General features: G+C 47.7%; 1 protein-coding gene across 1 annotated transcript in view; it reads right to left on the bottom strand.

Moving 5' to 3' along the window:
• KY (kyphoscoliosis peptidase) overlaps positions 1-24,344 on the bottom strand; it is a 47,005-nt gene that overhangs the window by 9,658 nt on the left and 13,003 nt on the right. The window contains exons 4-9 of the mRNA XM_070375993.1: positions 18,264-18,338; positions 16,250-16,312; positions 12,723-12,805; positions 11,093-11,201; positions 9,044-9,161; positions 293-481 (exon numbers count right to left, since the gene is read on the bottom strand). Of these exons, the coding sequence (XP_070232094.1) occupies positions 293-481; positions 9,044-9,161; positions 11,093-11,201; positions 12,723-12,805; positions 16,250-16,312; positions 18,264-18,338 (637 nt within the window). The remainder of the gene's footprint in view (positions 1-292; positions 482-9,043; positions 9,162-11,092; positions 11,202-12,722; positions 12,806-16,249; positions 16,313-18,263; positions 18,339-24,344) is intronic.

The raw sequence follows: 24,344 nt of genomic DNA, 5'->3' as shown, positions 1-24,344 counted from the left end.
TTGGCACTTGCCCTGTGGGCAGACTCTGTGCTTTTAGCCCTTGGGTGGAAAAGTAGTGCTGGGGAGCCAGAGGGGGAACTGAGACAGGGAAGGCTGAGGTGACAGAAAGGTCACCTGTCACCAGCCTGGAGCTAGCTCACCCCGAAGCCAGAGGAAGGGGGTGAAGGTCCGCAGCACACAGAGGCCCCCAGCTCTCTTCCCCCTTCCACCGGCCTTCTCTGCTGCCGCCTCCTTCAGGCTCCTGCCTCCGCTGTCTCCATTGACCAGACCCCCGCAGAGCTGAGGTACTCACAGGAAGGTGAATTTGGACGTGGAGGAATCCACCAGGCCACTGCCCCAGGTGCTGTCCACCAGGTGCCATCTCCCCTCCAGGAACACAGCATTCCAGGCGTGGTCAAACTCCCCAGAGAAGCTCTGCCCCAGCTGGTAGCCAAAGCCCTTGGAGTAGCCAGGCACGGTTACACACTGCACTCCAGCGATCCTGGGGCGGGACACAGGCTCTGAGAGGCGGCTCCTGCTGGGGGTCCCTCCGCCCCTGCAAGTCTGTCTGTCTGTGGCCCTGCCTCAGGCCTGTCTGCTGTCAGTCCCTCCATACCTCTCCTATTCCCTGCCTTTCACACAGTCGCACACACACAGCCTGAGGGCTTTTATCTGCAGAGGTGGAGGCTGGAGGCGACATGGGCTGGCTGGCTTGTCCCCTGCCACCTCCGGCACAGACTGGCTGCAGGCTCCTCCAGCCTGTGCACAGCCCTTGGGACTGTCTCTCCCCTGAGCTGACCTGGGGGTCTGCTGGCAGCTGTAGGAGGACACCGGTGCAACAGCGAGTTCCGCCTGGTGAACATGGAAACCGGGAGCAGGACAATGTGACAGAAAAACCAGAGTGACTCTAGACACATGGCTGGGGAGCTGGGTCTAGGTGACATCTAGGTGTCAGGGAGGGGTGCTGGATATGAGGGTGCAGGAGGAAGCTGAGCCCACCTCCCCTCCACCCAAACCGGTGATACCCAGGATGCTCGCACCAGCCCGTCAGATGGGGCTCAGCATGAGCTGTCTGCCGAATCTGCCCTCCCCTCGCATGAACTGGGGCTGCGCTCCTAGTGTGGCTGGGCCTCTATCAGGGAAGTGCCTGGTGGGGGTCCCTTCAGGAGCAGGTCTGCAGCCTCAGTTGCTCTAAACAAGAGGTCATGGAGCCTCAGGGTAATGGGGTGAAATGGCCATAGGACAGGCATGGGAACAGAAATCGGACATTATCCGTATAAAAATGAATGTTTAATGAACAATTAGCATAATATTGGATTAAATATGACTTATCTGCATTTACATATCACTTGTTGAGAGAACGAGTGGGGCAAGATGTGGAGCTTGCAAATCACCCCACACGGCCTGAACTCCCCTCTTCTGCTCAGCGGCAGGCCTGCCCTGCTGAGGCTCCTTATGGGTTGGGAAGTTTTACAGCCACCCCATGCCCCCCACCTCCCTTCTGCCTGCCACTTCACAAAAGGAGATTCAGGCTCCCCAGGCTGTCAAAGAAATCCCATGAGAACAGACCAGCTGGGCCCGTGGGAAGGATTTCGGAAGCACTTGGGGGTGCGAGCAGAGAGCAAGAGAAAGTAGATCCCATGTCAGGATTCTGCGGGTGAAAGGGAACACTGACTCCAGGAGCAGAAGGGCCCCCCAGAGGCAGGAGGCCCAGCATGGGTAGGTCCAGAAGCCCGGAGCAGGGGCAGGGGGAAGAAGCAGCCACACCCAGACAGCCCCCTCCTCCTTTGGCTACAGTGGGATGCGGGGCCCAGGGGGTTTGTTTTCAGGAGGTGGGATCTGAATGAGTGCAGTCTCAGAGAAAAAAGGCCTCTAATACTTAGAGGTCTTTTAGACCCTCCCCTTAGAGAGGGGAGAAAGTGAAAGAAAGTGAAAATGCAGTGAAAATGCAGTTGCTCAGTCATGTCTGACCCTTTGAGATCCTATGGACTGTAGCCCGCCAGGCTCCTCTGTCCATGGGATTTTCCAGGCAAGGATACTGGAGTGGGGTGCATTGCAGAGCCACCAGGGAATCCCTGAGAGGGGAGGGGTGCGTGCAAGGCCAGAGGGGTGGGATGAAGATGATGGGATGGGAGGGGCCTTCCATTGGAGGTAGGGCTCCACATACTCAGAGAGTGGATAAGGAGAAGGAATGTGGTGAAAAATATTTAGCGAGATAAGAGATGCTCCTGACACATTCACTGTTAATTGACAACCTTCTACAAAACCCCATCATCAGCACAATCCCTGAGTGTGTGTATGTGTGTGTGTGTGTGTGCGTGCACAGAGAACCAGAAACACAGGGGGAGGGCAGAGTGAGAAGACAGCGCAGAAGTCATCCGGTCTCTTAGTGATGGGATTTGGGGTGATTTTAATTTTCTTCTTTAAGCGTCTCTCTATTTTTAAAATTTTCAATGATGATTATGTGTTGCTTTTCGAATTGGAAAAAAAAATCATAAGTGCTACTTGAAAATGACACTTCTAGTGAGTTATTTTCCTTTCTTGGCCAGAACATTGGTGCCCATGAATTTCTAGGACTGGAGGAGGGAGAAATGAGTGGCCGGCATGTGGAGGATGGAGAAGGGGCTGCTTCGCAGGGAGGGGAAGGGAGCTATGGTCCTCAGGAGCACGCTTGTCCTCCACTCAGAGCCACCCGACATGAGGGGAGGCAGGAGAGGCACTGAGTTCCCACGTGGCCTCCAGGAGCTATGATAAAGATGGGCTGGTGTTGATGTGGGTAGAGGGCTGGCTTGAGCTAAGTGTCCTGGGAGAAGCCGTGGCCCTGGGCAGAGGTATCCTCTCACCCAAGGCCAAACTGGAGGTCAGATTTGAGCACCAAGTCAGGGAATAAGCATGAACGCCCCACCCTGTGCCTGGGAAGGGCTCCCTGAGGGCTTGGGGCTGGAGGGGGTGAGACTGGCCTGGGTTGAGCCAGGAGAACCCGTTCATTCCATTGTGACCTTGCCAGGCTCATCACGGGCAAAACGAAAGGTTGGCGTTAAATGATCTCTAGGGGTTGATTCTCCACTGACAGGCTGAGGAGAAGCTGGGAGGGCTGTGGGGAATGCCTGGGGCAGAATAAAGATGAAAAAATCCCCTCAGCGGTAAGCTTCTGCCATGCTTGACTATGATGTGAGGATATTTTATTACCTGGCAGCAGTGTGCAAGATGAGTTGGACAAAGCAGTCGTAATGTAGAGCATTATTGTTAATAATCCATAACTCTCACGCAAAAATGTGGAACTAGTCATTCTAGCTGCTGGTTGCTGGTCAGGTGACCCACAACCACCTCAGGCCTCCAAAGATTGCTGACTGTACACACTCCGTGCAAAACACTCTACAGGGGATCATATCCCCTGTATGATATAATATCCCATGTCATATCATTTAGAAATGCAATAAATACTACAACATAATAAATTATGATGCTCTAAAAATAAAGCTCACTGGCCACCCTCGATGTTCTCATAGTAGGAAGAGAATGAATATGTGAATCATGACAAAAATGCTAGTGATCAGCACAGCTCTTGGGCTTCCCTGGAGGCTCAGATGGTAAGAACCCACCTGCAATGCAGGAGACCTGGGTTTGATCCCTGGGTTGGCAAGATCCTTGGAGTAGGGCATGGCAACCCACTCCAGTATTCTTGCCTGGAGAATCCCCATGGACAGAGGAACTTGGCGGGCTCGTAAAGAGCTGGACACAACTGAGAAACTAAGCATAGCTCTTTCAGGAAACCCAAAGGGGGAGGAATTTGCTGGAAAGATCTGAGAGAGCACTGAAGAAAAGGCAGAGGATGAGAAACACTTCCACCTCTTAAGGAACCCCGACCAGCCATCCTAGAGCCCAAAACATCAGCCAAGGAGATGTGTCTAATAACCTCAGGCTGCAGAGTCTTGGTTTTTACTTTTGAAAGTTTGGAAAACCTCAGCGCCAGGGGTAATGCTGAGGAGACGATGGATCCAGACTGTGACTGTCACTTTAAACAGCAGGGTGCTCAGGGCTGGTGCACTGGGATGACCCTGAGGGATGGGATGGGGAGGTGGCGGAGGGGGTTCAGGATGGGGAACACATGTACACCCGTGGCTGATTCATGTTAATGTACGGCAAAAACCATTACAATATTGTAAAGTAATTAGCCTCCAATTAAAAAAAAAAAAAAAACCAGCGACGATCCGGGCCCCGGCAGCAGGATGGCTGAGCGGCCTGGGGTGGACGGTACACCCCACACATCAGCCCCTGACCACAGTGGGCATCCTTAGCTCTGACCACTTCTCCCTGGATGTCGGGACCACATGGGAAAGAGGGAGGGTGGAAAGGACGAGAGCTGTGGGAGAGGTAGCGAAGCATGCACTGTTTTCCTCTCTTGAGAAAAACACTGTGATTTCTAATAGTAAAATTAGGAAGCATGGTTTCATTACCTTTAAGCCCAACGGCCAGTTTAACTGGGCAAAGACATGAATTAGAATTTTTTAGGGCCTGCAGTTCCCAAAATGGTCCCCAAGAAGGTCACAGAAAACAAATTTATGGTTCCCAAAGGGGAGGAGGGGGGAAATCAAGTAGGAATTTGGGATTAAAACATACACACTACTATACATAAAATAGATAACCAACAAGGTCCTACCGTATAGCACAGGGAATTATATTCAATATCTTAAAATAATCTATAATGGAAGAGAATGTAAAAATGAATATATATATATGTATAACTGAATCATTTTGCTGTACACCTGAAACTAACACCACATTGCAAATCAACTAGATTTCAATAAAAACGAAGTGTGTGTGTGTGTGTATATATATATATATATATATATATATATAATTCCAAAACGAGATTGAAAGCAAAAGTTGTCAGTTGTGTCCGACTCTTTGCGACCCCATGGACTATAGAGTCCATAGAATTCTCCAGGCCAGGCCAGAATACTGGAGTGGGTAGCCTTTCCCTTCTCCAGGGGATCGTCCCAACCCAGAGATTGAATCTGGGTCTCCTGCATTGCAGGCAGATTCTTTACCAACTGAGCCACCAGGGAAGCCCAGTTTGTGGTTTCTGCACTGCAGCACGACATGCATAACCATGACTTATGTTTCACAGTTTATGTAGCTGATTTGTTATAAAGTTGGCAGTGTTTATATTTCTGCTATATGGTCCTCTTCTCCTTTCCTTATGCCACTCCCCCGCTTACAGTGAGGTCAGTAACTGTAATCATGGTAATAATTCTCACTCCACAGGCCTGTTAGAGCTTTTGGAGGTTGACTTCAGGATCTCCTCTGTGACAAGTGAGGAGTCAGCAGTTCAGAGAGGGAAGCTGACTTGCCTGGGGACACACAGAGGGCTTGGGGGCATCAGTGCCAGGACTCATGGGTCCCGATGCCCAGTTCAGGAGGATCTGCATTGCACCAGCCTTTTTGTACAGCAAGATTTGTTTCAATCCATAAACTTCCAGGTGGTATACAGAGTAAAATTAAAGATTGGTTTGCCATAGTGATGCAATTCGTCTTCATGAGCACTGTCCTTTGATGTATCTAAAAGGGTGGTGGGGTTTAGATGTTCCTTTCAGAGGCCATATAGGATGGAGATAATTTAAGGTTATCCTGTATATCCAGCCTTCGGGGCCTCTGGAACCAAGCAATGTTCTGGGATTGTCTGGGACATGATGCGGAGCAGCAGCACACCGCTGTGACAGCTGGAAGATGCATGGGAAACAGACTGACATCTGATTGGTGACAGCCAGTCTCCTCCGCATCAAAGCCTGAAACTGGTAATAAGCTCTTGGCTTTCTCAAAAGTCCCTGGAAAATCTGCTAGCTGGTGGTGTTAGAGCCGTGGTAACAGGGGAAGAAATTGAACTGGAGGCTGACTTGCTGGCAGAACTCTGGGGAATTAAGCATGACCCTTGCAAAGAAATGAAGCGGAATTCGTGAAGGCTGTCGGGGAACTGAGGCAAGAGCAGAGACATGAATGCTGGACGAGAGAAAGTCAGAAAGAAGTTGGACCAGCAGTTACAAGCGACAGTACTAGCAAAAAAGGCACACTGGTTACTTGAGAAAGACGATGAGGAAATGAATGATGTTGCAAAAATATCTGAATTCCCCACCAAATTACTTTATTAAATCAGTCTTGAATGAGGCCATTGCAAGGAGGCAGACTGGACTGGTAGAAGTAATGCCAGCTATGTGGACACAACTCTTGCTGAGAGGCCACTCTGACAACCAAGCAGGGATAAATCAGCAAGTGTGGATTGCACGTCCTTGGTTATTAAGGGATCTGCTAATGAATTTACCAAACCCTCAGCAGTTATTTTAAAGAGAAGAGGACTTAGGAAAGACTCATGGCTGAGGTTACTGATCTTTAAAGCCAAAGTTAAAGGAATTCAGAGAACTGTGAGCTATTGTTAAATATCCCAGGCTATGTGGAGAGTATTTCACAGGGTAACTGCCAGGTGGGAACATAACTTTAAATGATGCAAAACGTTGGTCTTTTAATGATCAGCTTCAGGCCAGAAAATGGCCCTTGTTAAGCCTCTGGACTAGGCCAAAGAGTTGACAGTTCCACTCAAGGCCAATGTCAATTTTCTGAGCCTATGTGAGTCTATGTGGTCTGTAGAAAAGTTCTACAGAGCAAAGACACTCCAATACTGAGAGGACAGGGAGGGTTAAAAATAATAGCCCCCAAGTTCTCCTTTACTCCTGCCAGTAGTCAGTGGAGTCCCCAGTGTACAGATGAGAAAACCGAGGCTCCCAGAAGCTTCAGTTCAGTTCAGTTCAGTTCAGTCGCTCAGTCGTGTACGACTCTTTGTGACCCCATGAACCTCAGCACGCCAGGCCTCCCTGTCCATCACCAACTCCCGGAGTTCACTCAAACTCACGTCCATCGAGTCGGTGATGCCATCCAGCCATCTCATCCTCTGTCGTCCCTCTCTCCTCCTGCCCCCGATCCCTCCCAGCACCCAGAAGCTTAGTGCCTTCCAAAGGGAGCAAAACGAATGAGTGGGACGTTAAGGACTGGAGATCAAGGACTGGTAAACTAACTGAGGCCTAGAAGAGTCTTTCTGGCTGTGAATCTGGCACTCCTTCCATACCATGCTAAGAAGACTTCTACTGGATAAGAAATATATACTCTGTGACTTAAAACCCCAAGTGTTTTCAAATTTGCAAATTAAGATGAAAATAATTACACTCTGAAAGATGCTAGGTTCCAATAGAGCTGAGCGTAGATGGAGGGTTATTCCCTTATTTAAAAAAAGAAGGTCCAACTCATACAAGTCCTGTCATTTCCTGTCACTGAGGGCCTACTGTGTGTAGGATTCTGAGATGGATGTTCAAAGGGAAAGAAGAAGGTGGGGGGAGACAGGAAGACATGTAAAACCTATAAGAAGAAATGAGCATAGGCAAAGCCTATATGAGAGAACAAAGTCCAGAAAGCAATAGGACAAAATGTTAAGTGTTCTCTAACTGGTAGGATTCAGGGTAGCTTAATTTTCTTCTGTTTTCTTCTATGCACTTTATAAATCACCTATAGTTAAGTTTTATTTTTAATTTAGAAAAGTGATTAAATAAAAGCCTAAGCAAGATCTGAGCTGGTGTATAGGTTTGTTGATGGCATCTGGGGAGGGAGAGGTGGAGCCTAAAGAACATTGAGAGGCAAGGCGAGCAGATGGAGCAGGATTAGCCGGAAGTGAGTGCAGTGGCAGAGGGGGCAGAGCTGGAAGGGAGGAGAGGCTGCAGTTTGGAGGACATTATGAGGATAGTGTGAGCTTTTAGTCTTGTTCAGAACCTAGGGCCCGGGAGCCAGGGCAGGGGGCTGGTGAGGACCCGGGTTCCTAGAAGCCCTGAATGTATGTGGGGTGCCTGGGTCTGGGGTAGCGTGGGAATGTAGGGGGGGTGGGTTGCAGAGGGCTTGGCATCCTCTGCCTGCTGACCCTCGGGTCCCCTCGGGGGCTGTGGTCTCAGGGGTGGGCTTGGAGGTAGGGGACGGAAGAGCAGAGAGAGAACAGAAGGGATGGAACAGCGTGTCTGTGATGGGTGGTGGTGATGAGGGTGGGAGCCTGGAGGGCTGGGGGTCAGGCCCGGAGTGGGTGGCGGGTCCCCCTGGGAGCAGGACATCGTATGGCCATGGTACAACACTGTCACACCACTACCTGCCCGTGGACACTTTAGTTATCGTCTCTACTCTTGGTTTGATGAATTGCCCCCTGCAGTTCTGGTTGGCTGAGGCTTGGGAGCCTGAGGAGACTCATTCCCAGAGGCCAGCACAGGCAGTGGGTGCAGTCTGTCTACCCCCCTGGGGAGGGGCTTTGCAGTGGCCCCCAAGGCTGGCTGATTGTTACTGGAGGAACACGGCAGAGCTTAGACAGTAGGCACAAGAAACTGTAGGGTCAGCAGGGTTCCCCCAGCCTGGAGTCCATCTCCAGGTCACACAGAACTGGCAGTGAGGTCTCCAAACAGCAATGCCTTCCCTACCAGCCACTCGCCTGCTCTCACCACCTCTGCGTCGCCCCCCGCTCCTCCCCCACCCCGCCCCAGGCATCCTGGCCAGGTGCTTGCTCCCAGAGCATCGGAAACAGAGCCCAGAGGAGCTGCTGCCCAGTGATTCAGCTTTTCCAACGGACACATTTTTTTCAGGTGGGGGGACTTTGTTCCCCCAAGAGGCCCCTGTGCCAGCCCCGAGGACAGCCTTTCATAGTCCTCCTGGCGCCTGCAGCCATGGTCCTGGCATTCCCACATCTGCCATTCTTCTAACCTTCAGCTGCACAGAGATGGGAGAAGGTGGAAAAAGGGCCTTTTATAACCAAATTATCTCCGTGCATTCATCTGCCATTATGTTAATGTATCGCGAAGCCCGGCAGATGGTACAAAGTCAATTATGCTGGTGTTAAAAAGGGAGAAATTGACCTTTTCAAGACTCACTTGGATTCAGAGTAGAGTTTGCAAACTCCCATTTCAGGCCCAGTGCGTGGGTGAAGGCACAGGGCAGTTGGCAGGGGGAGGCGCTGGGTCAGGGTGGTCAGCCTGGGAGCCCTTTGTACCTGCACATTCTCTCAAAGAGCCCAGCGTAGCCGTCACAGTTGGTCTTCTGGGTCTGCAGGATGACAGTGGGTTTGAAGGCCTGGCGGTCCTTCTCCTGGGCAGCCTCGATGTCGTATTCTGGAGAGCAGAGAAGGAGGCTGTGAGGAACCAGGTCCTTGGAGATGAGCAGGCTGGTGCAGAGGAGAGAGGGGTCCACCCCTCTGCCCCTGCCCTCTGCTCTGCTTCCAGCATCATGTGGGCTGGCCTCCCTTGGGCCCAGGAGAGGCTGCTGTGGACTGAAGGGAACAGGGCCCCAGGCTGGGTGATATCTGGGAAATGTACCCTTGGGTGGTGGGAGGAAGCGCAAGGCATTGGCAGAAGGGGCCACCTGGCTCTTTAGGTCTCTGAGCAGGGGCTGGAGGGGAGGGACCAACACGTCACTTGGGCGGTTGGGGGCTCTGCACGCAGCTCTGTGAGCAGAGCCGGTGAGGCTGCCCCCACCCCTGCTGCAGCCCCAAGGCCAAGGCCTCACGCTATGCACATGCAGCTGAGTTACTGTTAACGCTCGTCCCAAAAAGAGAAGACAGGCCACTTTACTTGGCTAACGAGAGAGCCTAAGACCTGTGTGAGGCCTTGAGGCAGAAATCATTGTGGCCTTTGAGGCAACAAAGGGTGTGTGTGTGCCCACGTGTGCCCACGGGATGTGTGTGTGTGACGGTGTGTGTGAGGGTGTGTGTGTGAGGGTGTGTGTATGTGTGTGAGGATGTGTGTGTGTGCGTGAGTGAGGGTATGTGTGTGTGTGAGGGTGTGTTTATGTGTGTGAGGGTGTGTGTGGGTATGTGTGAGGGTGTGTGAGGGTGTGTGTGAGGGTGTGTGTAAGGGTATGTGTGAGGGTGTGTGAGGGTATGTGTGAGGGTGTGTGTGTGTGTGTGGGTATGTGTGAGGGTGTGTGGGTATGTGTGAGGGTATGTGTGAGGGTGTGTGTGGGTATGTGTGAGGGTGTGTGTGTGTGTGTGAGAGTATGTGTGAGGGTGTGTGTGGATATGTGTGAGGGTGTGTGTGTGTGTAGGTGTGTGTGTGTGTGTGTGTGTGTGTGTGAGGGTGTGTGTGTGTGTGTGTGTGTGTGTGTGTGTGTGTGTGTGTGTGTGTGTGAGAGTGGGGGCCGCACACAAAGTCATATCAGATGTTCTGATTCCCATCCTGCTCCCTTATTAGGCCCAGGCTGAACTGCTGAGGTTGACGTGGCAGAAGGTGGCCCTTCAGGTCCTGTGGCCAGATGGCCTACCTGTGTCAGGTGAGTTCATCCTCTAAGCTGTGTCCCTAACTGCCGCTCTGGGAGGACAAAAGGAAAGCCCAGTGACAGCAGGTAGGGGATCTTCGCTGGTCACTATGTCGCAGGGAAGTCTCTGGAAGTCCATCCTGCCACTTGGCTTCTCCATGGTCTGTAGGAGGCAGCAGGCCAGCTTCCCCTTAGCAACCTCCTGGGGCTTTGCCTGAGCTGGTCAGACAGCTGAGGGGGTCCTGTGCAGAGCTGGGGGCAGCTGCGTGGCCCCTGGCTCTCAGAACTTGGAGACCAGGCTGAGAGTGGCAGCGAGGTCACTGGTGTGGCAGTAATGAACAAGCAGAGGGGTGCCCACCCTTCCTGGCATGGATGCTTTGAGAAACCTCTGGTGCTGCAGTAACTTTTCAAACAACTTTGACTCATCCCCAGCCACCTCCTTCCTGGAGATGACCTACTGCTCTGGGTTCTCATCTCTGTGGAGCAGGTCGACCAGGAAGGCAGGACTGAGGGAAGGCTGTAGCTGGGTGATGGGACTCAGCTCTGGCTGTGGGCAAAGGGCCAGGTGGGATCTCTACCCCTGGCCCTTCACAGAGCACACAGACTCGGGGGCGTAAACACGGACAGCTGGTGCGTATGAGTTAACCTTCCTTAGTCTGGTTAATGAACCCTGGGAGCCCTTCTCCTCCACCTTCCATCTTATTGCACACACACTGGTGATGGAATTAAGCCCAGAGATGCTCCTCTGGGAACGGTGTCCCAGAGCCAGCAGCTCCACAGGTGGGCCTACCTATGTGGTGGCAGATCCAGATCCAGATGGCACGGACAATCTCCAGGTCACTGTGGGCCTCCTGGAGCAGGTCGCTCACCAGCTCCTCAAGGCCACTCTTGACTGTCACCTGGGGAGTGGGAGGGGTGTGCTACATCAGGGCCTGAACATTGGGTATCCATAGGCAAAAGAATGAAGTTGGACCCCTTACGTCATACTGTATAAAAAATTAACTCAAAAATAATCAGTGACCTAAATATAAGAACTTAAACCATAAAACTCCTAGAAGAAAACACAGGGGTAAATCACCATGACTTTGGGTTTGGCAATGGATTCTTAGATATGATGCTAAAAGCATGGGATACAAAAGAAAAAATGGATTAATTGAGCTTCATAAAAATAAAAACTTCTGTGCATCAAAGGACAATATTAAGACAGTGAAAAGATAACTTACAGATGGAAGAAAATATTTGCAAATAATGTATCTGATAAAGGTTTAATATCCAGAATATACAAAGAACTCCTGTATTTCAACAACAAAAGCAAATCCAATTTTAAAATGGACCAAGGACATGAATACACAGTTCTCCAAAAATTTAGATGGCCAATAAAAATATAAAAAGATGTTTATCATTAGACGCTTTAACCTCTGAGCCACCAGGGAAGCCTATCATTAGTCAGTAGAGAAGTGCAAATCAAACCTACAGTGAGATACAACCTCACACCCACTAGGATGACTGTAGTTTAAAAAAAGGTAGGCAATCACACACACACACACACAAAGGCGAAAATGTGAAGAAATTAGAATCCCTGTACATTGCTGGTGGGAATGTAAAGCGATGCAGCTGCTGTGGGAAAGTTTGGTAGTTCCTCAAAAATTTCAACGTGGAATTACCATGCAACTCAGCAATTCCACTCCTAGGTATACACACCCAAAAAACAAAGACAGATCCTCAGATACTTGTTCACCAATCCTCCTAGGGGCAATATTCACAATAGCCAGAAGGTAGAAACAATGTAAGTGGCCAGAGATGAATGGATAGCCAAGTATGGTATATCCATGCAATGAAATATTACTCATCCATGGGAGTTGGTGATGGACAAGGGAGGCCTGGCGTGCTGCGGTTCATGGGGTCACAAAGAGTCGGACACGACTGAGTGACTGAACTGAACTGAACTGATGAAAAGGAATGAAGTTCTCCTACATGTTGCAACTTGGATGAACCTTGGAAACATGATGCTAAGTGAAACAAGTCAGACACAAAAAGACACAGTGTATGATTCCACTTACATGAAATACTAGATAAATTCATGGAGATAGTAAATTGGTTATCCATTCATCTCTGATGGCCACTTACATTGTTTCTACCTTTTGGCTATTGTGAATATTGCCCCTACGAGGATTGGTGAACAAGTATCTGAGGATCTGTCTTTGTGTTTTGGGCCTATGTACCTAGGAGCAGAATTAGAGGTTGCCAGGGGCCTTCTGTCCCCCGTCCACACGCTGTGGAAAGGCACTCAGGACCACCCACCCAAGGGACTCAGGATGCACTCACGAGGGTCGGGCAGAGGCTTTGCCACCCTGGGTTAGGACACTCCAAGCTGTCTTGAGGGGTGGGGGGCACACAGGCAGAGGGGCCAGCTCTCCTACCTGTGAGGCATAGGTGTCCAGCTTCTCAAACTGCCGCAGGTCCAGGGCCATGGACTTCAGGCTGGAGCGATCCCAGGGGTAGGCTGGAAACACAGGGAGGCTGGTCAGTGGCTGTGACTGGCCAACAGGACTGCCTAGCGCAGGCCTCCCTGTCTTTGTGAGGAGCCGTGACTGCCTGACCTTCAGCATGACTCCTAGACTGAAACACTGCTCTCAAGAGCTAGATCTCCTAGAACGCTTCCTCTTTGGGAACTGTCGCAACTCCTCTAGTCCTCTGGGAGATTCACAGGGACCCTAAGGAGACCTGGAAAGTCAGCAGTAAAGAGACTGCACCTCAGTGAACTCAGCAGCCCCAGGCAGACTGCGATAGAATCCCTTCTCCTACCAGGTAGGTTTCTGCAGATTCTCTGCTAGCTTTTCCAGAAACAGTGCTCTGTGGGAAGCATCCAGGCAATGCTGCTGGCCCCTGATGCCCTGGCTTTGGTGCCCCGGGTGGCTGTGCTGCAGGGCACTCTGGGTGTTGGAGGAGGGCATGGTGGTTCTTGGCCACTTGGGCCTCCATGTGGTGAGGTGCGTCTGGCACCCAGACAGGCTTCTTCCCTTGCCCGTGATCAGCTGGAGACTGACTGCATGCACCATGAGAAAGTTAAGAGTTCTGGCAACAGGTGCCTAAGGTAAGGTGGGGGGCCCCCAAGGGAGGCTGAGTCTCAGAATCCCTCACCCATGTCCTGCCTTTCTCAGAGGGAGTCCAGACCCAGGGCAGACTCAGATAGCTACTGCGGAGCTAACTGATCAATGGTCAGAGCAACCCAAGGATGGACAGGCAGCAAACCCCTGCCCCAGCCCAGAGAAGAGCCTGGGTTTTGGCTGGGTCTTTCTTATTCAAGGCCCAGGCTGACCAAAGTCAGGCAACCTGGGTGGGAGGTCAGGGAGGGAGTGGGAAGAGGATGGAGCCAAAGGGGCACTGATCCCCCAACTCCAGGGGGTCAACTCTCATTCTGCCATGTCATGATGGAGGGGGCGGTGAGTGAGGGGTGCTTTGGGGGCCACAGGACATGACAGCAAGCCTGGGAGGAGCAGAGCGATGGGGAAAGTGCCTGGTGGGACTACACATGGCCTGGAATGGCTGGCCGACATCTCCCTCACTGGGAGTTGCTGAATCCAGTAGCCTGGTCTCAAGCATGTATCTGTGGGGTACCTGGGGGAATGAATGAGATAGTGGATCACGTGGTAAGGTTAGAGGTGCTCTGCTCCCTGGAAGGGTGCAAAGAGGGGGTCCTTTGCAGGCAAGCACAGAACAGGGATATAAAACCTCTGTGCCCAGTGCGGAGCTGTTCCTGCATGTAACCCATACATCCTTTGAGGACAGCCCCCTCTATTTTTAATTTAAGCAGAAGAATAATTTATTAAATGTTTTTAAGTAGGTACACAAGCTACAGGAGGAGCAGAGCAGCAAGCACGGAGGCTGCGCAGTCAGAACCGGGGCTGTAAGTCAGAGTGTAAAGGAGTTGGAGACAGTGTTTTGGAGGCGGAACTGCTGTTCCCACTGAGATGGATGCAGTGGCTTCCTTGGTGGGGACAAGGTGTCACCACCAGCTCTCGCCTAAGCTGCTCTGCAACACTCCCTGGGCTGGCACTGCATGTGAGGCACTGCCAGCTGGTTAGGGAGCTGGCCATTGTCCAGCCACAGAGGAGATCCCAGGCTCCAGTCAAGTTCAGCATCAGGAGCAGGCCACATGGATTGTTTTGCGTGTCCCCACTGATGCGGGCCCCTTCCTGTTAGGACCGAAGCCTTTTACTTCCTTCTCAAGCTCAGATTGGCTTTGGCCACCTCTGTCTGCTCCCTCAGTCCCTGCTAACCCGCTGCAGTAGTCCTCACATGGGGCAGGGTGGGGAGCCTCTGACACACCAGGATCTGAGGCTATTCCTGTCCTAAGAGAAGGCAGGGTGTGTGGTGGGTGGGCAGGCAGTGCAAACTCCACTTGAGGCTGCGGCCTTGCTCAGCAACCCAGCGTCTTCTTTCTTCATTTTCTGCTCCTCTACAAGGACCAAGACCTTCCCTGGCTCCCCTCCCCCGATTGCCTCCAGCCTTCTGTCTTGCACAGTTTTACCCAGAGGCTCCCTGGAAACCCAGTGCCATCATGGCTCACCTGTCTCATGCCAGAGCTGGGATTTCTCCCCTCTGATCACTCAGATCACCTCAGAGCCTATCCTGGGTGGTCCACCACGGGGCCCTCACCCAGTTGGGCCCTCAGAAGGGATGGGGATGCAGCAGTAGGCCCTGCTGAGCTCCCCCCATCTCAGTGTCCTCTCCCCCCATGGACTGTGGCTCCTGCACCTCTGACAAGGGCCGTCACGGTGACCTAAGTGGATATGAAATGGACTTACACGTTTAACAAGCTTCAGCTCTGCAAATGAGGTCTCCCCTGCCCCCATTTCGAAGAAGGATGGCATTTCTAAAATGGGACTGAAAACCCTATTATTAGTTTTACCCTTTCTTGGTTCCATTTTACAATATCTGAACATTAAAAATACCCATAATGATTTATGCCTCATTAAATTTACTTTTTGAGCAGATTATGTAAGATTTGAATATGATTTTGCATAAATACATTTAAAATACCAGTGGCATTAACTAAATTATTCTCATTTTAAAGCAAAACATTAGGAAGAAGTAACAAAATGTACTAAGCCTTAGATGCCATCTGGTCTACTGAGGGGGAAACTGAGGCACAGGGAAGGTGTTGTTGCTATTGCTCAGTTGTGTCTGACTCTTTGTGACCCCATGGACTGAAGCACTCTGTCCTCTGTCCTCCACTATCTCCCAGAGCTTGCTCAAATTCAAATGTCCATTGAGTCGGTGATGCCATCCAACTATCTCATCTTTGGTCACGCCCTGCCCTCAATCTTTCCTTGCATCAGAGTCTTTTCCAGTATTGGAGCTTCAGCTTTAGTATCAGTCCTTCCAATAAATAGTCAGGGTTGATTTCCTTTAGGAATGACTGGTTTGATCTCTTCATTGTCCAAGGGACTCTCAAGAGTCTTCTCCAACATCACAGTTTGAAAGCATCAGTTCTTTGGTGCTCAGCCTTCTTTATGGGAAGGTGAGTGAGGAACAAAATTAGGATTTGAGCCCAGGCTGTCCATCACCCTTTCAGGATTTCTTCCCCTGTCTCACTCTGTTGATTCACATGCCTCCTACCTTACAGACACTTGCTTTAAAACTTAATTCAATTCTGAATTCTGTTCTAATGTTTCCCATAATGGGCTGCCTTGTTATTGGTGGGGTTTGTGCTTTAGCTTTGGGATCACATCTGGTGTGTGAGCTTTTCACTTCTCCACCTGTGTCCATAGCAGATATTGCCAGTCAATCATGATAGTCTTGTCCTCTGAGCCCCAACATGGCCCCAGATACCCAGCTCTAAGGAGCTGGACTGCTCCAGGGAGCCATTTCCAACTGACTGCAGATTGGCTCATGAGGCTAACCCAACCTCAGAAAACAATCCCAAGAAGGCTTTGCAACTTACCATGGGTATCTTTCCCTCCAGGCTGCCGGGGTCTTGTGTTTCCATTTTTATCAACTTGTAAACCTACAATATCCCAAAGGTCAGGAGTAGAGACACTTCAGAAGAAATAGAAAGGCAAGCACAGATGATTCTGTGTGGTGGTTCTGACCCCTCATCTTCACTCTCCCTCTCACAGTATTCCTGCTCTCATTCCCACCCACCACCAAACTACTGCTAGGATTGCCCTGGGCTTTCTGGTGAGATATGGAGGACTCAGAGCCAATGGGGGATGACAAGAAAGAGGAGTTCAGTCTGTGAGCAGAGAAAGAATGTTCTAGGACATCGAGGCTTAGGATTACTCAGCAGGCCTGGAGTCCCTGTTCCTGCCTCCACACTGGATGCTCCTGCTGTCTTGGACCACAGCTGGAGATCCTGAGGGTGTCAGTCAATTCACACTGCCAGATGATCTCAGGAGAACTGACCATGAGCAGACATGAGAGGGGAAAGAGGGGAAATATTCCTCAGGAAGGTTCAAGGGCAATCAAATCTATAAATGCAAGACTATTAAGGCAGTGTGTGTGTGTGTGTGTGAGAGTGTGTTAGTCGCTTAGTCATGTCCGACTCTTTGCGACCCCACAGACTGTAGCCCACCAGGCTCCTCTGTCCATGGAATTCTCCAGGCAAGAATACTGGAGTAGGTGGTGATACATTCCCTCCTCCAGGGGATCTTCATGACCCAGGGATTGAACCCGGGTCCCCTGCATTATAGGCAGATTGTTTACCATCTGAGCCACCAGGGAAGCCCAGTAAGGCAGAATGCTCACTAATTGTCATTAGACTCCATAAACAACAGGAGATAATTTCTTGCTGATTTGAAACCAGGTCAGGAAGATGTGGGTCCTGGATGGAACCAGGAGGAGCTGGGGATAGGGCTGCCAAGGGAAGTTATTCTTTGCTCTTGAAGGTCATTGTTGGCTGTAAATAAAAAAAAATAGAAGGTTGCAAATGTACGTAGGTCATTCTGAGAAACAGTGGGCCTTGTCTTTCTTCCGTTCATATTTTGTTTCCATCTACATTCTTCGGTAGAGTGATAGGGGTTCAAAATAGTAGCCAGATTTTTTGTGTACTTAACTATTGCCTGGCTTGTGCTTTATTGACTGTCTCACGTAACCTCACAGCAATCTTTTGAGGGACCTTGAATCATTTTCCTCCTTTTGTACATAAGGAAGTTGAGTACAAAAGAGAGGTTAAGCTACTTACCTGAGGTCCCACAGCTGAGATCTGACCCAGCTAGCTGACTCCCAGGGCCTGCCCTCCCGATCTCCTGGCTGCTGAGGTCTGTAGGACCAGGCAGCCGTAGGGGACCTGCCCTGCGGCTCCCCACCCCGCAAGTGGACGTGCAGTGCACGTCAGCCTGGGCTGTTCTGCAGCTTCTGTTCCTTGGCTGGAGTTTCCCCAGGCCCCTGTGTAGCCCCAAGATGGACAGATATAGGGTAAGGACCATGAAGGGAGCAGTGGAGATGTTGCAGGCCTGGGTCTGGGCCCGTGCGCAGAGCACGGAAGGCAGCCAAGCACAGTGGCTAAGGGCATGGGCTTCATTTGGACCTGGGTTCTGATCTGCTTCCTAATCAGGAGACAGGCAGTTATCTCACATTTCTGAGCCTTTGCTGATCTAAAAAGTAGGGCTAATACTGGTGAATAACAAAGAGTTAAAAACCTATTGAGTGTACAGTGCTTATGGACAGTGCATACCACTTTTTAAGCAGTCAATACACGGCGTCTAAGAACAACAAAATTCTTGTGATGAAATTCGCATTTAGCTAAATGCCTTGTGTGACCCAAGAACAGGGGTTATTGAGTGTGGAGAAGAGAGTGTCCCAGGGTGAAGCTGCCATGGTTCTGCTGGTTCCCTGTGTGTAGGCTCAGGTCACTCCTCCTTCCCCCAGAAGGTTCCCCGGGTTGGGCTCTGGCCCTTCCAGCTGCCCCAGCCCTCCGTGCCACCCCTCCAAACACGAGCAGCCCTGTACGCACGTACGTTTAGCTAAGGAAAACTTCTTGAAGAGTTGGGGCATGGCATCCCGAGGGTGGACCTCCACAGTCAGCTGTGTTCCTGCAAAGGAATAGATAATATTCTCAGCCAGACGCTGCCAGAAAAGGGAGCAATGTCTCATGACGGATGTTTGAATAACAGCACACAATTGGTTGTAGACCTTTCTTTTCAATATGCAGATAATTTTTGTTTACAAAACCCCAAAGCAAGAAATAAGCAGACAGTTTCCAGATCTGGGCAGGATGGAGTGAACAACTTCCACCGTGTCTCTCGCACTCAGTGCACTGGAAAGAATGAATAGACCGACTGTTTGAGGACGCTTCAAAGCAAATGCTAGAAGGCAAACTGGGGAAGAAGATTAGAATTTAAAGCATCATCAAATTGGCAGAGTTGACCATTCCCTTCCCCTATGGCATTACCTAGACTGGACTCAAAGGCAGACCCAAATGCATAAGGGCACGGTAGATGCAGAGAAAAAGTGCTCCAAGAGAAGCTCTTTCTTTTGGCTTGTGGAGTGAGGAAGGAGAACTCGAAGAGTCATAGTGGAGGAAACCCTCTCTTGTTTTTTCCCTTTTTTCTTTCATCTCCTGACTCAGCCCCCAGGGAAATTCTGCTGGCATCAGTACAGCAGTGAGTTTGGTGGCCCAACAGACACCTAAGTCTTTGTAAGGGAGGTGGTTACCAGTGAAGCTGTGATTCCCAATAGTGTAGGGGATTTCTTTCCCTCTCTCTGTTCTCTACTGGTTGTTTCCAGATGCAGACACAGAGATGCACCCAGAAGAGTAGGAAAGCTAAAGTCCCAAGATTTAGGGCTGGAGGACTGGCAAGTGGGTTGTAAAGAGGAGGGAATCAAGAGAGCAATTCCATAAAGTTATGGATGAACTCCTGAGGTCACCTCTACATGAATGGATCTCATTCACATTGTGCACGTGCTCATCCTAAACATGATATCACAGTTTTTGAGAACTAAACTACGGTATAAAACAATGGCTTGATTGGCTGCTGTGAGGTGCATGTGTGGTGCAGACCTGGCAAAGGCTAAAATCCTGTTACTCAGTATAGAGGGATCCTGGAAAACATCAACTTAAAAAGGAAAAGAAAATAAATAGATGCTAACCCGACGGTGACACAGATTTTGGAATTATCAGCCAGAGATTTTAAAACAGCCATGATGACCATGCTCTAAAAAGTGAGGTAAATAGTCTTGAAATAAATGAAAAGGCACAAAGTACTAGCAAAACTTGGAAGATAAAAAGAAGAAACAAATAAGAATTTTAGAACTGAAAAATACAATTATTTAAAAAAGACCTGCATAGACTCAATAGCAAAGTAGAGATGACCAGAAAAAGAGTCAGTGAACTTGAACAGAGAGCAATAGAATTACTCAACAAGAACAACAGAGGGAAACAGTGAACAGAACCTATGGGATGGTACCTGAAGATTTGACACTCCTGTTACTGAGATCCCAGAAATAGAGAAGAAACAGTGTGATGCAGAAAAATATTCAAAGAAATAATGACAGAATAATCCACACAACCAAGAGCTGGTTCATTGAAAAAATCAGTAAAATTGATAAACCTCTAACTAGAGTGGCCAAATAAAAAGAGACAAGACACAAATCAGGATCAAGACGCCAATACAGGAATTAAATGAGGGCTATCACTCTAGATCCCATGTATACTAAAAGAATAATGAGGAATAGTAAAATAACTCTATACAGGTAATTTCTGCCACTGAAATGGACCATTTCCTTGAAAGCTATAAACTATCAAAACTCACTGAAGGAGTAATAACCTGAAATTTCCCATATGTATTTTTAAAACTAAGCTTGTAGTTCAAAATTTTTCAAAAACAAACAAAAAGCAAACCCAAACCAGGTCCAGAAGGTTTCACTGGCAAATTCTAACAAAACTGTCATAGTAGTTTAATTTTCAATTTTGCACAAGATCCTTCAGAAAATAGAAGAGCAGCAAATACTTCATATGTATTTTATGAGGCCATCATCAATCTGATTCCCAAACCAGACAAAGACAGTATAAGAAAAGAATACTATAGATTCAATATCCCTTGTAAACATAAACATAAAAATTCTCAACAAAATATTAGAAAATTAAATCCAGCAGTATAGTAAAAGAATAATATACCACTTTGGGAATGCAAGGTTAGCTCAATATTTGAAAAAATCAGTGACTGTAATTCATCATATTAGCAGGCTAAAGAAGACTCACATGATCATATCAATTGATACAGAAAAAGCATTTGACAAAATTTAATATCCACTCAACAAACCTCTCAAGAAACTAGGAACAGAAGGAAGCTTCTTAATCTGGAAAAGGGCACCTACCAAAAACCTAGAGCTAACCGGATATTTAATGGTGAAAAGTGTAAATCTTTCCCCCCAGGGATTTGGAATAAGGCATGGATAGCCACTCTCACTGTTCCTAATGAACACTGTACTGAAGTTCTGCCCAGTGAAATAATAGAAATAAAAGAGAAAGAAAGAAAAGTCATATAGATTACAAAGAAAGAAGTGAAACTCTCCTATTCACAGGTGACATGTCTGTCTACATGGAAAAATCCCAAATAACCTACACAAGAATTTCCTAGAACTAAAAAGTAAGTTTAAGAATGGTCACAGGATACAAGGTCAGCACCTCAAAATCAATTATATTTATGTTGACAATAAATGATTAGAAATTGAATTTTAAAATTACTATTTCCCAAGGCTCCAAAAAATGAAATAGTTAAGTGTAAATCTTAAAAAAAATGCAGGAATTTTATGCTGAAAACTAAAAAATATGATCAAACAAATTAAAGCAGACTTAAATTCATTGGAAAAGACCTTGGTGCTGGAAAAGATTGAAGGCAGGAGGAGAAGGGGACGACAGAGGATGAGATGGTTGGATGGCATCACTGACCTGATGGATATGAGTTTGAGCAAGCTCCGGGAGTCGGTGATGGACAGGGAAGCCTGGCATGCTGCAGTCCACGGGGTCACAAAGAGTCAGACCTTACTGAGGGACTGAACCGACTGACTAAATACACAGGGAAATATGTTATGTTCATGAACTGGAAGACTCAGTATTGTCAAGTTGGCAATTCATCTATAGATTTCATGCAATTTCAATTAAACTCCTTGGAGGAATTTTGTAGACTGTAAATATAGGCCAGATGATTCTAAAATTTAGATAGAAAGATATTGCAACTAGAAAAATCAAGTTAATTTTGAGAAAAAGATAGGAGAACACCAATGGATTTTAAGATGTTCTATAAAGCTACAGTAATCACACAGTGTGATATTGACAAAGTGATAGATATATAGCTCAATGGAACATAATAGAATTAAGAAATAGACCCACACAAATACGGCAAATTGATTTTTTACAAAAGTGCAAAGACAATCCAATTAGAAAACGGGTAAAATAATGGATATCTCACCAAATAAGAGTTCAACATGATTAACCATTAGGAAAATGCAAACTGAAAACAGAATGAGATACTACATCTATTAGAAGAGCAATAATAAAAAATAATGATAATGCTATATGCTGATAAGGTTGAAGAGAAACTAGATCCCTCACAGATGCTGGTGATATTGTAAAATGATGCAGCCATTCTGGAAAATTGTTTAGCAGTTTCTTAAAAAAACAAAACATGTACTTAACATATGACTCAACAAGTATACTTTTGTGCTTTTATCCCAGAGAAATGAGACTCTTTACATTCACACAAAAACATGTACACAAATGCTTATAGAAGCTTTATTCATAATTACCCCAAACTGGAAACGTCTAAATGTCCTTCAGTGGGTGAATGGATAAACACCTTTTGGTACAGCCATGTCAAGCGATACTTCTCAACAATACTCTTAGGAGTGACGGGAGGATGTGAATCTATACAACGAGTCTGTACAAGGGAATTTTGGGGGTGACAGAACTGCTTTGTATTCTGATTGTGGTGGTGGTATCATGAATCTGAGCATGTGTTAAAACACATAGAACTGCACACCAGAAAATCCAATACTGTATGCTAATTGAAATTAAAATAAAAATTTAAAAATACCAATCAAATGCAAAAGTAAAAGTAGAATTAAAACAGAACTTATGTGATACAGAACAATGTAAAATAGGTGACAATGCAAAGCAGGATAATGATAAACATGTTTTTGTACCCTGCTTTCTTCACTTGTCTTTACATTACATGTTACTGAATATCATCACAAGTCATTTTAAATGGCTGCATAGTACTCTGTTCTACAGATGGTTTATAATCATAAGAAGAAATTTCTGTTTGTTGGATATTTAAGAGTTCCCAAATGTTCTGGTATTTAAACAATGATGTGATGAACATTCTGATGTTGTCTAGTTGCTAAGTTGTGTCTGATTCTTCTGTGGCTCCACGGACTGTAGCCCACCAGGCTCCTCTGTCCATGGGATTATCTTGGCAAGAATACTGGAGTGGGTTGCCATCTCCTCCTCCAGGGGATCTTCCTGACCCAGGAAATGAACCTGCATCTTCTGTGTTGGCAGGCAGATTCTTTACCACTGAGCCACCAGGGAAACCCAAACATTCTGACACACTGCTTTACACACTCTTCAAATTGGTCTCTTCAAATAAATTCTTAAACATGTATTGAAGAGTATGGAGATTTTTAAGGCTTTTGTTAGATATTGGCAAAATCTCCTGAATGATTTTATGATTCTCTCAACAGTGTAAGAGAGTGTCTACTTTGCTCACTCTTTCTGTGTTTAGTGGCAAAATTGGTTACAATACTTTGTATTTCCTTCCAAAAAGAGGTCTTTCATTCCTTCCCACATTTGGGCTGGCCTGATGATGCAGTCTGGCCAATTAGCATGAAATGATGCTGTGCAGGCTTGGAACCTATGTCAAGAGACTCTGCTGCTTCCACTCCATTCTTGGGATTCCAGCCACAACTGCCATGTAACTGTGCCTAACCTAGCCTGCGGAGGGCAAGAGACCACAGGGAGCAGAGCAGAGCCATCGCAGGTGAGGCCACCCTGGACCAGCTGATCTTCAGCCAGCCCTCCCACTGACCACACACAGGGGTGAGGCTAGCCAAGACCTGCAGGCAGCCAGGTGTGGCTCAGACAAGAACATCCAGACAACCCGTTAACTTGTGAGCTGTTAAATGTTTTAAGGAACTGAATTTTGGGGTGGTTTGTATTGCAAAAATTTGACATTTGATTGTCATTAATCCTTTAAGTTTTTTAAAAAATCAATGAATAGTGACATCTCACTGTTTTTGTGTATTTATTAAGTTTTCAGTATTGTATTTTTTTTCAGTATAGTATTTTATTTGCCGTTTTAAACTTATTTTGTGAATTGCTTATTTACCTACTGATGTGGTATTTTTTTCCTTATTGATTTCATAAGAACTCCATTTACTAATCCTTTGCCTGCTAAATGTGTTTTCACAGAATAACAATACTGACTTTCTTGTGTAGCTCATAACCTTGCTCTGCGTGTTAAGGAAAGTAATTCTTAAACAAGTTTAAAAGGTACAAAGTGGCCTCCAAGGGATTACTTTGAAGGGGTTAACATTCATTTTGACTGTAGTTTCTAGCACATTCACTGGCAGAGAAAATCAGCCTGTGACTTGACAATTAGGATGTTAAGTGTTTCAGAGTTCAAAGCATCATTCAGCTCTGGTCAGAGGATCTGCTACCATCGCCATGGGCAGCAAATGACGGCTGTGTGTCTTCCCACAATGCCCGGGGCAGGGGTCTACTCACCACTGCCTTTCCGCTTTCTCCCCCGAACACTCAGAGCTGGTCTTCAAAGTGGGTGCCAAGCTATACTTGCCCACTAGATGTTTTATAACAAAAAGGATTTGAGAAAAATGGCCACTTCCTCCCCTTTTGTAGGTCGCATCACACAATGAGCTGAGAAGTTCTGCAGAAGTCTACTTGACCCAGCATTATTTCGTCAAACAAAATTTGGAAAACGCTGGGCTGCAACAGTCTCTAGAAGTACAGAGAAGCTGCAAAGCTGACCTGACTATTGGTTTGAAAGTGAAAATTGCTCAGTCGTGTTTGACTCTTTGTG

The sequence above is a fragment of the Bos mutus genome, chromosome 1 (genome assembly GCF_027580195.1).
Source record: "Bos mutus isolate GX-2022 chromosome 1, NWIPB_WYAK_1.1, whole genome shotgun sequence".
NCBI classification, from domain to species: domain Eukaryota; kingdom Metazoa; phylum Chordata; class Mammalia; order Artiodactyla; family Bovidae; genus Bos; species Bos mutus.
This window is presented reverse-complemented; position numbering and strand designations above follow the sequence as displayed.